Source organism: Phacochoerus africanus, chromosome 4, assembly GCF_016906955.1.
Source record: "Phacochoerus africanus isolate WHEZ1 chromosome 4, ROS_Pafr_v1, whole genome shotgun sequence".
Lineage (NCBI taxonomy): Eukaryota > Metazoa > Chordata > Mammalia > Artiodactyla > Suidae > Phacochoerus > Phacochoerus africanus.
This window is the reverse complement of record NC_062547.1, coordinates 72444597-72460370: the sequence shown is the minus strand read 5'-3', so window position 1 is coordinate 72460370 and position 15774 is coordinate 72444597. Positions and strand designations below refer to the sequence as shown.

Below are 15774 nucleotides of genomic sequence, written 5' to 3'. Positions count from 1 at the left end.
GTCCAGATATAGATGAGTGTTCTCAAAGCCCCCCAGTATGTGGTCCTCACTCAATCTGCAAGAACCTGCCAGGGAGGTACAGGTGCAGCTGTTTGACTGGTTTCTCATCTCCCACTGGAAACAACTGGATCTTGGGAAAGAAAGGTCGTTTCATCTGTACAGGTAAAATGTGATGATCTTATGGGTAGCGTCTATGATCTTGATTTTAGAAATGATTAAATTGAGGCCCAGAGAGGTACAGTCCCTTGCTTAAGGATAGATAACTATCAAGTAGAGAAAATTGGATTTGAATTCTTGTTGAGGATCTATTATGAATTAAGCAGTAGATAAGGCAGTAATTGAGGGTAACGGGGGTTCCGTCCCTCGAATGCTTCGCCCCTTCCCTTGTGGGTGAGATGAATGTCCTGTTTGCAGCTTCCTATCCTCACTGCTTCCTCTGCCTTGACCCGGGTTTTCATTCCCATTCACCAGATGTAAATGAATGTGCCAATCCCAAAACGTGCCCAGAGCACGCGATTTGCCGCAACAGTGTGGGGAGCTACTCTTGTGTCTGCAAGCCCGGATTTGAATCCAGCAGAGGAAAGATGAGTGTCCAGGGCCCGGGACAGATGTGTAGAGGTAGGTGCAGGGGTCTGTGGGGGAATCTGGTCCGATCTGTTTTCACAGACAGCACTCGTGGGAGAGGTGTTGGAGTGAGTCTCAGCTGAGTTCAGTTGCAAAGCTGAAGCCAATAATCATTCATTCATTTCTTTGTTCATTCATGCACTCATTCAAAAATACTTGTTGAGCACCTACTGTATGCCCGCCCAGATTCTAGGGATGGAGGATGCAGCAGTGAGAAATACAGGCCCAAATACTTGTTCTCCTGGAACTGATTATCTACTGTGGGGAGAGAGAGAGATTGGACAAAATCAAGGCAGAAAACTGTTGGGTGTCAGGGATAGTTAAAGGAGGTGAAATCAAAGAAGGCAGGAAGGTAGATAGGGAGTGCTGGGGGTGGGGTTCAATTTTTTTAGGGGGGTGCCCCAGGGCTTAAGGAGTTCCTGGACCAGGGATCAGATCCAAGCTGCAATTGCAACCTATGCTGCTGCTGTGGCATCGCTGATCCTTCAACCCACTGTCCTGGGCTGGGGATCCTCACTCTATCCCAGGTTCTCTTCTGAGTGGTTAAAGATACTTTGTCATCTTCTTCTTCTTTTTTTTTTGTATTTTTGTCTTTTGAGGGCCGCACCCACAGCACATGGAGGTTCCCAGGCTAGGGGTCCAATCGGAGCTACAGCTGTCAGACTACGCCAGAGCCACAGCAACACCAGATCCAAGCCACGCCTGCAACCTACACCACAGCTCACGGCAACACCGGATCCTTAACCCGCTGAGCGAGGCCAGGGGTCAAACCTGCAACCTCATGGTTCCTAGTCGGATTCATTTCTACTGCACCACAACAGGAACTCCAATACTTTGTCATCTTATCGAACCCTCTGGACACCCCTGTGGGGGTGGGTTCTATGATTAGTCCCATAATAATCATAGATGTGACACACAGAGATGAATCCTCTTGTCCGGTGTATTAGTCAGCTCAGGCTGCCATAATAAAGCACCATAAGCTGGTGGGTTGAAACAACAGAACTTTATTATCTCACAGTTCTGGAGGCTGGAAATCCAAGATCAAGGTGTTGGCATGGTCAGTTTCTGGAAAGAGCTCTCTTTCTGGAGTGAGCTTCTTTTATGTTCACACAGGGCAGAGAGAGGAGAGAGAGGGAGAGAGGAAGGGGGGGGGAGAGAGAGAGAGAGTTTTTGTGATTCTCCTTCTTCTTAAAAGGGCACTAATCCAATCACAAGGGCCCCACCCTCATGACCTCATCTAAACCTAATCATCTTTCAGATTTTAATACTACCTCACTGAGGGTTAGGATTTCAGTATAGGAATTTGGGGTGACAATTCACTCCATAGCCCCCAGCAACACACAGATTCTAAGGGGCAGAGCCAGGCTTTGAACTGATGCTGTCCAGGCTCTCTACCCCTCCTCTCTGATGTAGTGATTCTTTGGAGGGGAACTGAGGTTCATTCCTCCGTGAAAGAGGGGAGTAATGAATTAGAGGCTGAGCAAACACGGATGACAGAGAATGAGCCACTAAAGGTGCCCAATGAGTCTGGATGGTGAATTAAGATGGGATTAGAAGCCAAAGAGGAGCTCAGCTGGGAACAGACTCTCAGTGTCTTGCCTACTCTTGGAGGATTTTATCCTGAGAGGTGGGTGGCCTCATCAGAAAATTGCAAGGGAGAGAAACACGCCCCCCCAAGCGTTTCCTTTCCATAGTGACGCAAATGTGTGAGCCCCTAGTAGCTTGGGAAAACCATTGGCTTTAGTTCCAGGTGGGGCTGTGAATTGCTCTGCTGTAGCCTCAGCATCCTTTTTGGTTTTCTGCTTAGATGGGGATGAATGTTCCAGGAACTCAACTCCTTGTGGTGCCAGTTCTGCCTGTACCAACCTCTTGGGAAAATACAATTGCTCCTGCCTGCCTGGGTTCTTTCCACCTGACTTTTGGGCTTCTGAGTAACCTGAGGCTTTCTTTATTTTTTAAAGATTTTTATTAAAGTTGGGAGTTCCCGTCGTGGAGCAGCGGAAACTAATCTGACTAGGAACCATGAGGTTGCGGGTTCGATCCCTGGCCTCGCTCAGTGGGTATAGGTCGAGCATGCAGCTCGGATCCCATGTTGCTGTGGCTCTGGCATGGGCTGGCGGCAACAGCTCCAATTAGACCCCTAGCCTGGGAACCTCCATGTGCTGTGGGTGCGGCCCTAAAAAGACAAAAGAGAAAAAAAATTTATTAAAGTTGATTTACACTGTTGTGTCAATTTCTGCTGTAAGCATAGTGACCCAGTCATACATATAGATATATAGATATAGATATTCTCATACTATCGTCTAAACCTGAGGCTTTCAAATGTACAGATAATGGTCCCAGCTATTTTGGAGACTTCTCAAGGGATGTCAAACTGCCCTGAAACTTAGTGCCTTATCACAAAATCATTTTTTCTTTCGCATGATTCTGTGGGTTGACCACATGGTTTGCTGGGAGAGGGCTATAGAACACTTGCCTTGAAGTTGTATTTGCATGACAAATGTAGCAAGTTTTTGTTTAGGGTGATTTGGCAGAGCAGGGCTGAAGGAGATTTGGGGAGGCCCACCCCATGGTACAATGGCTGCACAATTCTATGAGTGCTGCAATGAGTGAATCCTTAGAAGTGGGTTTGCAAAGTGTTCCGATTATCTATTGCTGAGTGACAGCAAACATGGTGCGTTAAGCACCAACAATCATTTATTTTGCTCTTGAGCAAATCTACTATTTGAGCTGAATTGGGTGAGGATGGTTTGACTCTGTTCCCCACAATGTGAACTGAGTTGACTCACTGGGGCTAAAGAATCCACTTTGAAGGGGGCTCACTCACAAACCTGGCAAACTGCTGCTGGCAGTTGGCTGGTGCTCAGCCAGAGCTGTGGGCGGCAGTTCTTCGTTCTCCACATGAGCTGGGTTTTCATGGCTGGTTGAGCTTCTTCACAGTATGGGGGCTGAGTCGAACACGAGCATCTCGGAGTTCCCATCACGGCTTAATGGAAAAGGATCTTAGCATCCGTGATGACTCAGGTTTGTTCCCTGGCCTTGTTCAGTGGGTTAAAGATCTGGTGTTGCTCTGGCTATGGTATAGGCCAGTGGCTATAGATCCGATGTGACCCTTAGCCTGTGAACATACATACGTCACGGGGGGGGGCCCTAAAAAGCAACGAGCAAACAAACAAACAAACAAAACATGAGACTCTCAAGAGAACAAGGTGGAAGTGTATGCTATTTGGACGACTTAGCATGGTGCTTACGAGCTCAGTGTCCCCACCACCAGACTCAGATCCAAGGGGAGGAACTATAGACCGACTCCTTGATGGAGCCGATGTCTGTTGAATGCAGGGCATGTGGAGGAGAGACAGGGTATCTTCCTGGGACAGGCTCTTTCCATCAACCGCTTCCAGTTTTCCGCCGGAAGAAACAACGTGTGGTCCAAGGCAAAGCCCATTGGCCAGTGTGCTTCTTTTTTTCCGGTCCAGATATAGATGAATGTTCTCAAAGCCCCCCAGCCTGTGGGCCTCACTCCGTCTGCAGAAACCTGCCAGGGAGCTACAAGTGCAGCTGTTTGCCTGGTTTCTCGTCTCCCACCGGAGATGACTGGATCCCGGCAAAGGGAGGTGGTTTCGCGTGTGTAGGTAATGCTGTCAGGCTGTCAGGCATGGCGGGTCTTTGGTGGGCAGCTGCTGCGGAGCTGGTTCCGCGTGTGTGTGTGTGGGTGTGTGTGTGTGGGTGTGTGTGCGCGCACGCGCGCGCCCTCAGACACTCACCCTTTGGCCTGGCCCCTCTCTTCCACTGCTCTTCAGACATTAATGAATGCCTCCAGAGCGGGGTCTGCCCGGAGCATTCCCAGTGTTCCAACTCCTTGGGAAGCTACAGCTGCAGCTGCCACGTTGGATTCACCTCTACCAACTCCATCTGTGAAGGTATAGAGGACCCGATCTCTGGGTACCTGTGTCATGAATTCAGAACCCCTTTGATTGAGGATCCTGGGGACCAGGAGCCTCCTGTTAGGAATGCTCAAGCCTCAGAGCGGCAATGTCCCTTGCCCAAGGAGAGCCAGCTCTCAACTTGAAGAACTGGGATTGGACCTGCCCTTGAGGGGCTCCTGTGAGTGAACCAGAGGATCAAGCAGTACTTGGGAATAGCGGGGGACCGTGTCCCTGGAGGGCTTCCCCCCATCGTCCACCCTGGCCAGATGTTGGCAATGTCTGGAGGCAGTTTTGGCTGTGACCAGTGGTGGCGGTGGTGGAGGGCTTGTTGGGGCTCCTGCCAACAGGTGGGTAAAGACCAGAGAGCCTGCTAAACATCCTGCAATACACAGAGCAGCCTCCCTCCCCAGAGTTAAGAAAGTTAGGAAGGATCGTGTCCCAGATGTCCCCGGGAAAATGCTTTCTCCATGTCAGACGGAAACGTCCGAACTTTCTCCCACCGAGTATTTGAATGAAGGCCTGAGAGTTACCCCGGATCGTCCTCCCCTTGCGTAGGCAACACAGGCACTCAGCCGTCATGTCCTTGTCAGTCTGTCTTCGGACTGTGTCTTGAGCCTCTTCCCTCTTCTCCATCCGTGGCGAAGGTTCCATCTGTATTGCAGCCGCCTGCTGCCTGGTCTGTCCCTTGCTCTAGTCTTGTTGCCTCGCAACCATCCTGCCTGCTGTGGCCAGAACCTGCTCAGCCAGAGACCAGGGCTCCATCTTCCTGCGTCGGCTGCCGTGCTGTTATGCTCCACCTTTCTCTCAAGGGCGGGCGACTCCATCGAGCAAGGCATGGAGCGATCAAGCCCTCCTCCTGTGCCCTTGGCTTGAAGTTAGAGGCGTGGGAAGTCACCCGTGACTTTTCTGAGGCATTTGTGGCAGCCAAGCCTGGTGTGACCCCAGAATTTGGTGTCTAAGACCACCCCTCGTTTCTGTAGTTCTGGGTTCCTTGCCTAAGCACTTTGGGTGGGGCTGTGCTGGTCAGGTCCTTGGGTCTCCACTGGGCTCATTTGTGTGTGTGTGTGTGTGTGTGTGTGTGTGTGTGTGTGTGTGTGGTGAGCTTTGCTGCGCTTGGCTGGGTTGTGCCACGTGTGTGGGGCTCATCTGGAATGACCCATCTCTCTTCCACTTTGTCTTTTGAGCCATCCGGGGCCTGGTCCCATGTGGTAGAGGCAAGGGACCCAGTGCACTGGCAGAAGGGAATAGGCTTCTGGAGGTCTCAGGTTGGCATGCGCCCCACATCCCTTTGGCTGTGTCGATTGGCCAGTGCAAGTCCTGAGTCTGACTAGAGTCAGGGGTGGGATAACAAAGAGAGGCATGGCAATGGCCCATTGTGTGGCACCAATGGCATCCCACGGTGGGAACACAGGGAGGCGTCAAGGATGACAGCCCTTTCTTCATTCTGTGGTCATTGTGGTTTGAACGTAGCTGCCACCGTTTTGCTTGCATCTGGTCATCCAGAGTTGATTGTCATGGCCACAGCCAACTGCAAGGGCGATTAGGGAGGAAGCCTGGGTATTGGGGAGCGTCAGCCCTGGTGCCACCGTTAAGAAGAGATAGGGTGGTTCCCATGCGGCTCAAGAGGTTGAGGATCTGGTGTTGTCCCTGCGGTGGCTTGGGTTGATGCTGTAGCCCGGGTTGGCTCTCCGGCCAGGGGACTTGCCAATGCCACCAGTGCGGGCCAAAGGCAATGCTAGCCAAAGGAGGAACAGGTGGCATGAATGTCCTGTTGGGAGCTTCCGGTCCTCGGTGCTCACCCTGCATTGACCCGGGTTTTCATTCCCACTCACCAGACGTGGACGAATGTACTAAGCCCAGGACGTGCCCCGAGCACGCGACTTGCCGCAACAGTGTGGGGAGCTACTCTTGTGTCTGCAAGCCTGGATTTGAATCCAGCAGTGGCAAGATGAGTGTCCAGGGCCCGGGAGAGATGTGCAGAGGTAGGTGCGGAGTCCGTGGGGGAACCTGGTCCCATCTGTTTCTGCACAGTCGGCAGTGGTGGGAGAGGACGTGCAGTGGGTCTCGGCGGAGTTCATCTACAAACCCGATACCAAGAGGCATTCGTGGGTGTGTGCACTCTTTCCAACAATCCTTGTTGAGCGTGTAGTGTATAGGCCAGGCCAGATTCTCGGGATGGAGGATGCACGAGTGGGAAACACAGGAGCGAACCGCCAGAGGTTGGGGTCGAAAGCATTCTGGGTATCTGTTGGTGTGAAAAAGCCACGCGAGTGCATGAAAGCTCCAGCCATGGTGTATTCTGCTCGTGAATGACTCCGCGGTTTGGGCTGAGTTGGGTGAGGCGGTCTTGCCTTTGTTGCACACATCACGTGTTGCTTGGACTCAACTGGGGGCTAGAGGAGCCACTTTGAAGGAGTGGCTGGCAAGCTGGGCTGCTCCCCCGGGGCTGTGGGCTGGAGGTCTTGGTTCTCCCCATGAGCTGGGTGTTCATGGCTGGTGGAGCGTCATCCCAGTAGGGCAGCGCAGTGAAGCAGGAGCATCTCCAGAGAACGAGGTGGAAGTGTGTGACATTTGGGTGACTTAGCGTGGTATTTACGACCTTAGTGTGCCCACCACCGGACTCAGATCCAAGGGGAGGAACTATAGACCGACTCCTTGATGGAGCCGATGTCTGTTGAATGCAGGGCATGTGGAGGAGAGACAGGGTATCTTCCTGGGACAGGCTCTTTCCATCAACCGCTTCCAGTTTTCCGCCGGAAGAAACAACGTGTGGTCCAAGGCAAAGCCCATTGGCCGGTGTGCTTCTTTTTTTCCGGTCCAGATATAGATGAATGTTCTCAAAGCCCCCCAGCCTGTGGGCCTCACTCCGTCTGCAGAAACCTGCCAGGGAGCTACAAGTGCAGCTGTTTGCCTGGTTTCTCGTCTCCCACCGGAGATGACTGGATCCCGGCAAAGGGAGGTGGTTTCGCGTGTGTAGGTAATGCTGTCAGGCTGTCAGGCATGGCGGGTCTTTGGTGGGCAGCTGCTGCGGAGCTGGTTCCGCGTGTGTGTGGGTGTGTGTGTGTGTGTGGGTGTGTGTGTGTGGGTGTGTGTGCGCGCACGCGCGCGCCCTCAGACACTCACCCTTTGGCCTGGCCCCTCTCTTCCACTGCTCTTCAGACATTAATGAATGCCTCCAGAGCGGGGTCTGCCCGGAGCATTCCCAGTGTTCCAACTCCTTGGGAAGCTACAGCTGCAGCTGCCACGTTGGATTCACCTCTACCAACTCCATCTGTGAAGGTATAGAGGACCCGATCTCTGGGTACCTGTGTCATGAATTCAGAACCCCTTTGATTGAGGATCCTGGGGACCAGGAGCCTCCTTTTAGGCATTATAAGGTTGCGTCTTGCCGGAGGACAGACAGCTATGATGTGGTATCTCTTGGACTTGAGCTGCTTCTGAGGGTGTACTACGTGCTAAACAGTGCTGCAAGCAGTGCTTTAGAGTAATGGCGTGATTCTGTTTCTAGAGTGATTTACCCTCTTTGCCCTTAGGGGGATGTTATCAACATCCTTAGACATTTTTGGTTTTTGCAATTGATGGTGGTGTAGGGTTTGTTTGCGTTACTCTTACTTGTGTGAGCAGAGACCAGCGCGTCCTTCCAAATATCCTACAATGCATAGAGCAACCTCCGTACAACCAAGAAGGATCTGTTCCCAAGTGTTGATGGTGCTGAGATGGAGATCCTCTGAGCTCTAGGGAATTCAGACCCAACCTTGAGAACTTTTTCCTATAAGTTATTTGAAGGAAGCCATGAGAGTCCTCCTTGATCCTATGCAGCCTCCTATCCTCACGGCTTCCTCAGCCTTGACCCGGATTTTCATTTCCACTGACCAGATGTGGACGAATGTGCCAATCCCAGAGCTTGCCCAGAGCACGCGTCTTGCCGCAACAGTGTGGGGAGCTACTCTTGTGTCTGCAAGCCCGGATTTGAATCCAGCACGGGCAAGATGGGCATCCAGGGCCCCGGAGAGACGTGTAGAGGTAGCTTCATGGGACTCTTGGGAATCAGGTCCGATCTTTTTGCATAGACAGTACTCTCTGGGGGAGGACTTGGGGTGAGTCTCAGCTGAGTTCAGTTGCAAAGCTGAAGCCAATAATCATTCATTCATTTCTTTGTTCATTCATGCACTCATTCAAAAATACTTGTTGAGCACCTACTGTATGCCCGCCCAGATTCTAGGGATGGAGGATGCAGCAGTGAGAAATACAGGCCCAAATACTTGTTCTCCTGGAATTGATTATCTACTGTGGGGAGAGAGAGAGATTGGACAAAATCAAGGCAGAAAATTGTTAGGTGTCAGGGATAGTTAAAGGAGGTGAAATCAAAGAAGGCAGTAAGGAAGATTAGGGAGTGCCAGGGTAGGAGGGGCCTTGACTTTTTTTTTTTTTCTTTTTTGGCTGCCGCACAGCATAAGGAGTTCCCCAGCCGGGGATCAGATCCAAGATGCATTTGCGACCTATGCTGCAATTGCATCAATGCTGAGCCTTTAACCCACTGCACTGTGTGGGGATCAAACTTGTATCCTGGAGCTGCAGAGATGCTGCTGATCCCGTTGTGCCACAGTGGGAACCCGGGGTTCTACTCTTAATAGAATGGTTAGTAAAAGTCATACAGGGGGAGTTGTGATTTGAGAAAAGATCCAAAGAGGGTGAGATATTTGGATATCTGGGGAAGGATTTTCCAGGAGCTGGGAATGGCAGGTACAAGGCCTGGAGGCAGGATTCAAGCCAAGGCCTCAGCTGTACAATGGCTGTGCTCTTTCAGTCCTGCCCAAAGCCTGGTGATACCAGTGGTGTTTTATGCCCATTTTACAGATGAGGAAACTGAGCCTCCATTGTGGTGGAATCACCTCTCCCAAAGTCAAATTGATAGAAAATAGGAGAGTCAGGATTGATGTGTGCCTAGTGTGACTTTATATCCTAGCCACCATGCTTTGCTCTGCCTCTGAATGGGGCTGCAACCTCTGACAACTAAGGGTGGATTTATGCATGACTGATAATCAATTTAATCACTGAATTCTCAGTCTGAGACCTCAGACATTCTGGGAAACTGTCCTCTAAAAATTCCAGAGCCAGGCGGAACCTGGATTTAAATCCTGGCTGTCCTTTCTTAAGCTATGTGACCTGGCACAAGTGTGAAACCTTAATTTCCTTCTCTGAAAAATGGAAGTCGGCAGTTTGCACCTCCCAGGGCTGCTGTGAGCATTTGTTGAGTGGATGCCTGTAAAGGGTCTTTCTCAATGCCTGCCACGAAGACAGTTCAACCTGTTTGCTCTTAAGTTTTTGCTTCCATTCACAAGTACTCTCATAGTCCTTCCTCTGTTCCTGCTTTTGATCTGAGTGGTTAAAGATATTTTGTAAAGATATATAACATATATATAAAGATATATAAAAAGATATCTTTTTTTTGGGTCTTTTTATAGAGCCACACACCTGTGGCATACAGAGGGTCCCAGGCTATGGGTCAAATCAGAAACAGTGCCATAGCCACAGCATGCCAGATCTGAGCCGCATCCTTGACCATGCTGCAGCTTGCAGCTGCACTGGATCCTTTAACCCACTCAGGGAGGCCAGGCATTGAATCTGTATCCTCATGGATACTAGACCATGTCTTAACCCGCTGAGCCACTGTGGGAACTCCAGTACTTTGGCATCTTATTTAACCCTCTGGACAACCCTGTGGGGTAGGTTCTGTTATTACTCCCATGTTAATCACAGATGAGACACACAGAAAGGAGTTGATCAGATCAGGCTGCCATAACAAAGTATCATAACCTGGTGGGTTGAAATAAATGAGCTTTATTGTCTCACAGTTCTGGAGGCTGGAAATCCAAGATCAAGGTGTCAGCATGGTCTGTTTCTAGAAAGAGCTCTCTTCCTGGAGTGCAGACAGTGACCCTGTTGCTGTGTCCTCACATGGCAGACAGAGAGAGAGGGAGTGAGGGAGATGCTGTTATGTTTCTCCTTGTTCTTAAAAGGGCACTAATCCCATCACAAGGGCCCCACCCTCATGACCTCATCTAAACCTAATCATCTTTCAGATTTTAATACTACCTCACTGAGGGTTAGGACTTCAGTATAGGAATTTAGGGGGACAATTCACTCCATAGCCCCCAGCAACACACAAATTCTAAGGGGCAGAGCCAGGCTTTGAACTGATGCTGTCCAGGATCTCTACCCCTCCTCTCTGATGTAGCGATTCTTTGGAGAGGAATTGAAGTTCATTCATCCATGAAAGAGGGGAGTAACGAGTTAGAGGCAGAGCAAACACAGATGACAGAGAATGAGCCATTGTGAACCTCCAGGTGAAGGATGAGTCCAGAGCATGAACTAGGAACTGATTATATGAGAAGGAGGAGCTCGACAGGGACCAGACTTGCATGTTCTAAGGAGGAATGTGGATTTTATCCTGAGGGATGGGTAGCCTCATCAGAAGATTTGCTTGGGGTGGAAACATGCCTCCAAATCCTTCCTTTTCAGAGGGATACAAATGTGTTTAAGATCCCCTTGTAACTTGGAAAACTGTTGGCTCCAGTCAGTGGTGGGACTGTGAATTGCTCTGCTGTAGCCTCAGCATCCTTCATCCTTTTGATTTTCTGCTTAGATGTGGATGAGTGTTCCAGCAACTCAACTCTTTGTGGTCCTAGTTCTGTCTGTACCAACCTCCCAGGAAAATACAGTTGCTCCTGCCTGCCTGGGTTCTTTTCACCTGGTGTTTGGAGTCCTGAGAAACCTGAGGCTTTCAAATGTACAGGTAACTCTACCAGCCTTTTTGGAGAATTCTCAGGGGATTTCAAACTACCCTGAAATGTAGTGGCTTATGGCAACATTCACATGTTCTTGCTCACGATTCTGTGGGTTGACTGCATGATTTTTCTTGGGTACTAGGATGTTTGACAACTCCAAAATATCCTCATTGATATGGTTGGTAGTTAGCACTAGTCTCAGATTCAGAGCTCAGTTGGGCCCCTCAGTTTTCCTCATGGGCTTCCTCAGAGCAGCTGGCTCAGAAACTCCCAGAGGAAGAGGTCACTGTATTGCCACAGTGACCTAACATGCCCCTGTATTAGTCATGCCAGGGTTCCTCAGCTTTGGCGTATTGAGTTATAGGGCTGGATAGCTCCTGTGGTAGGGCGCTGTCTTGTGCATTATAGGATATTTGGCAGTGTCTTTGGTCTTTACCCACTGGATCCCAGCGACCACCAAAAATGTCTCCAGACATTGTCCAAGTGTCCACTGTGGGGAAAATCTGTTCAGAACCACTAGCTAAACATAATAGACATTTCTTATTCTCATAACAATCCAATATGGATATACTTAGCTAAAGGGCAGTTTTCCTCCACACAGTGAATCAGGGATCCAATCTCCTTGTATCTTTTGGCTCTTCTCTCTCTTTGGACGTTGGAATTACTGATTCCAGCCAGTGGTGGGGATAGAAAGAGAAGGCACACCCACTTCTTGACCACCTTAGCCCAGAAATGACATATGTCATTCCTCTTCACATCCCATAAATGAAAGCCAGTCACATGGTCCCACCCAGATGCAAAGCATTCTGGGAAATGTAATTCCTGGTTGGGCCGCCATGTTTCAATGATAGCTCTATGCTTTGGAAAGAAAATCATGCCTTGTTGGCTTGCCCATTCTGCTTCATGCCCATTCTCTACCATGCAGATATTGAAGAGTGCCTTGGTAGGTACCTTTTCAATGCAATGTGCACTAACACTTGCCACCTCCCCTACCCTGAACTACTTTCGTAACTGTCACCTTGGTTTTGCACCAAGCAATGGACAGCTTAACTCTGTAGCTGTATTTTTATCTTTTTAGGGCCACATCTGCAGCATATGGAAGTTCCTGGGCCAGGGGTCGAATCAGAGCTGAAGCTGCAGCCCACAGGCAGCTTGCAGCAATGTCAAATCCTTAACCCACTGAGTGAGGCCAGGCATCCAACCTGCATCCTTGAGGACAGTATGTCAGTTTCTTTCTTTCTTTATTTTTATTTTTTTGCTTTTTATGGCTGCACCCCTGGCATATGGAGGCTCCCAGGCTAGGAATCTAATCAGAGCTACAGCTGCCAGCCTACACCACAGCCACAGCAACTCAGGACCCAAGCCGAGTCTTCTACCTACACCACAGCTCATGGCAACACCAGATCCTTAACCTACTGAGCAAGGCCAGGGATTGAACCCACAACCTCATGGTTCCTAGTCAGATTTGTTTCCACTGCTCCATGACGGGAACTCCTATGTCAGTTTCTTAACCTGCTGAGCCACAATGGGAACTCCCCCACCGTTGTATAATATGACAGTGGATGAATTTTAAGCAGAGGGTGTTGAAATCAACCTTGCCTTTTCATCATATTTTTGCTGTGGTTAAGTTTGATTTGGTTGCTTCTATTTTCTTCTTAGGGGTTCCCTTCAAATGTAAAGAAGACGTGATGCTCAACAATGAGTGGGTCCAGCTATGCCAAGATGGAGCAGCAGTGAAGCCTAAATACGTAAGTATTTTTGAAGGTTCCTCATTCTTGACATTTTCCCAGAAGGCATTTAGGAAGGATGTTGTTTTGCAGCTTTAACAAAGACCAGAATCAAACCAAACCAAACCAAAACCATGCCTTATGCCAGATCTAAGTTTATGTCTCTGTAACCATCTGCGTGCAAGCCACTGAGAGCTGAAGGTGGCTCCATAACACTTTGCCACCCTCAACACAAGACCGCCTTGTTGTGGACCAAGGCTGAATTCCAGCTGGTGGGTGAGGAGAGAAAAGGAAGTGAAAGGCACAGTCCTTCCCTTTTAAGAATATGACCAAGCATCACTTTGGCTTACTCTAAGCTTCAAATAAAGCTGGAAAGGAAGGACAGTGTGCCCATCTAAAACTTGGGGGTTCATTTATTAAAAGAAGTAAGAATATTGCAGTCTCCCTATTAGCAAAGGTGTGTGTTTGGCATCTGTGTGACATGGGATGGGTGATACACAGCCTCCAGACCAGGCAAAGAGGAAGGTCATGTCTTGATTCTTTAATGAAGTCATTCTAGTGATCAAGGACTCCAGAAGCATCTTCAGGAATTGATGTCATGATATTAAATATGAGCTTGTCAGTTAGCTTGGAAATTCCCATGCACTTTGGACCACAGTTTTTTTGTTTTTTGTTTTTTTTTGCTTGTGGTGAAATACACATCGAATTCATCATTTTAAAGTGGATAATTCAGTGGCACTGAGTACCCTCATGATGATAGGCAACCACTTCCTCTACCTTCAAAACATTTTCATTACCTCTAAAAGGAACCCTGTTCCATTAACAGTTCTTCTCCCCTCCTACCATCAGCCCCGGTAAATAGTCATCTACTTTTTATCTCTATGGTTTTGCCTGTCCTGGATAGTTCATATAAATGGAACCACACACTATGTTCATGTAAATGGAACCACGAAACAGTCTTTGGTGTCTGGCTTTTCTCACTGAGCGTCACACTTTTCAAGCTCTATCTACATTGTAGCGAGTATCAGAGCTTTAGTCCTTTTCATGGCTGAATAACATTCCACTTGGACCACTGGTCTTTTCATATATTTCCCATCTTTTTATGCTGGTTAATAGTTTTGCTGTTTGTTTCTTTTTAAATTTTTTTTTTGTCTTTTCAGGGTCACACCCATGGCATGTGGAGGTTCCCAGGATAGAGGTCTAATCAGGGCTACAGCTGCCAGCCTACACCAGAGCCACAGCAATGCCAGATCCGAGCCTCATCTGCAACCTACACCACAGCTCACAGCAACGCTGGATCCTTAGCTCAGTGAGTGAGGCCAGGGATCAAACCTGTAACCTCATGGTTCCCAGTTGGATTCGTTAACCACTGAGCCACAGTGGAAACTCCTGTTTCTTTTTTTTTTTTAATTTATTGGCTTGAAGTGTAATTGATTTACAATGTTATGTTCATTTCTGGTGTACAGCAAAGTGACTCATAGTATGTACATATACATTTCTTTTCCAGATTTCCTTTCCCCTATGGTTTAACACAGGATATTGCATAAAATTCCCCATGAGCTACGGCAGGACCTTGTGTTTATCCATCCTACATCTAATAGTTTGCATCTTCTAGTCCCCCAAACCCAATCCCCCCCTCCCCCCCCCACCCTTGGCGTGTTTCCTTAATCCTGGAAGAGAAAGGTGCTGTGGTTCCAGTTCTTTTTTTTTTTTTTTTTTTGGATAGACTTTTCTTTTTTCTTTTTGTTTTTTTCAGGGCTGCACCTGTGCCATATGGAGATTCCCACCTAGGGGTCGAATCAGAGCTGTAGCTGCTGGCCTGTGCCACAGCCACAGCAATGCAAGATCCGAGCCACATCTTCTACCTACACCACAGGTCACGGCAACACCAGATCCTTAATCTACTGAGTGAGACCAGGGATTGGACCTGGGTCCTCACGGATTTCTGCTGAGCCATGACAGGAACTCCTTATTTTTTATTTATTTATTTATTTGTTTTGCTTTTTAGGGCTGCACCCACAGCATTGTGGAGATTCCCAGGCTAGGGCTCGAATTGGAGCTGTAGCTGCCAGCCTATGTCACAAGCAGAGAAACGCCAGATCCAAGCCATGTTTGCAACCCACACCACAGCTCATGGCAATGCCGGATCCTTAACCCACTGAGTGACGCCAGGGATCGAACCTATGTCCTCATATATACTAGTCAGATTCATTTCTGCTGAGCCACGTTGGGAACTTCCTTATTTTTCTATTATAGTTTATTTACAGTGTTCTTTCAATTTCTGCTGTACAGCAAAGGGACCCAGTCACACATATGAATTTTTTAAAATTTTATTTTTATAGGATCATAGTTGATAAAACACTGTAAGTGTCCACTTCTGCTGTACCACATAGTGACCCAGTCATACATATATATGTGGTTCCAGTTCTGATGAAAGGAGGAGGTTTTATTTCCCTGAGAATTCTAGAGACTTCTGGAGACTTCTAGAGACTTTATTTCCCAGAGAATTCCATGCAGGATCAGGTCTACCCCACAGGTTGGGCTGGATGGTCCAGTTTGTACATTTCATGCTTGATCGCTGCTTACAAACATTCCTCGTTCCTCCCTCTGGGATATAGGTTTCCTTTTGTGCAGTAATGAATGCCACCTTCAGCGTTCTGGATGATGCCTGTAAAAAAACCACCGCTGTTTCTCTGAAGGTAACAATGA

General features: G+C 48.7%; 1 protein-coding gene across 6 annotated transcripts in view; it reads left to right on the top strand.

Moving 5' to 3' along the window:
* ADGRE1 (adhesion G protein-coupled receptor E1) overlaps nucleotides 1-15774 on the top strand; it is a 57380-nt gene that overhangs the window by 14590 nt on the left and 27016 nt on the right. Inside the window, exons 4-14 of one of the 6 annotated variants that reach the window (XM_047777310.1) lie at nucleotides 7-162; nucleotides 472-618; nucleotides 4101-4256; nucleotides 4425-4544; nucleotides 6386-6532; nucleotides 7372-7527; nucleotides 7710-7829; nucleotides 8427-8573; nucleotides 11197-11346; nucleotides 12998-13086; nucleotides 15684-15764. In XM_047777310.1, the coding sequence (XP_047633266.1) occupies nucleotides 7-162; nucleotides 472-618; nucleotides 4101-4256; nucleotides 4425-4544; nucleotides 6386-6532; nucleotides 7372-7527; nucleotides 7710-7829; nucleotides 8427-8573; nucleotides 11197-11346; nucleotides 12998-13086; nucleotides 15684-15764 (1469 nt within the window). The remainder of the gene's footprint in view (nucleotides 1-6; nucleotides 163-471; nucleotides 619-4100; nucleotides 4257-4424; nucleotides 4545-6385; nucleotides 6533-7371; nucleotides 7528-7709; nucleotides 7830-8426; nucleotides 8574-11196; nucleotides 11347-12997; nucleotides 13087-15683; nucleotides 15765-15774) is intronic. The other 5 variants (XM_047777311.1, XM_047777312.1, XM_047777313.1 and 2 more) reach the window with 5 other exon arrangements.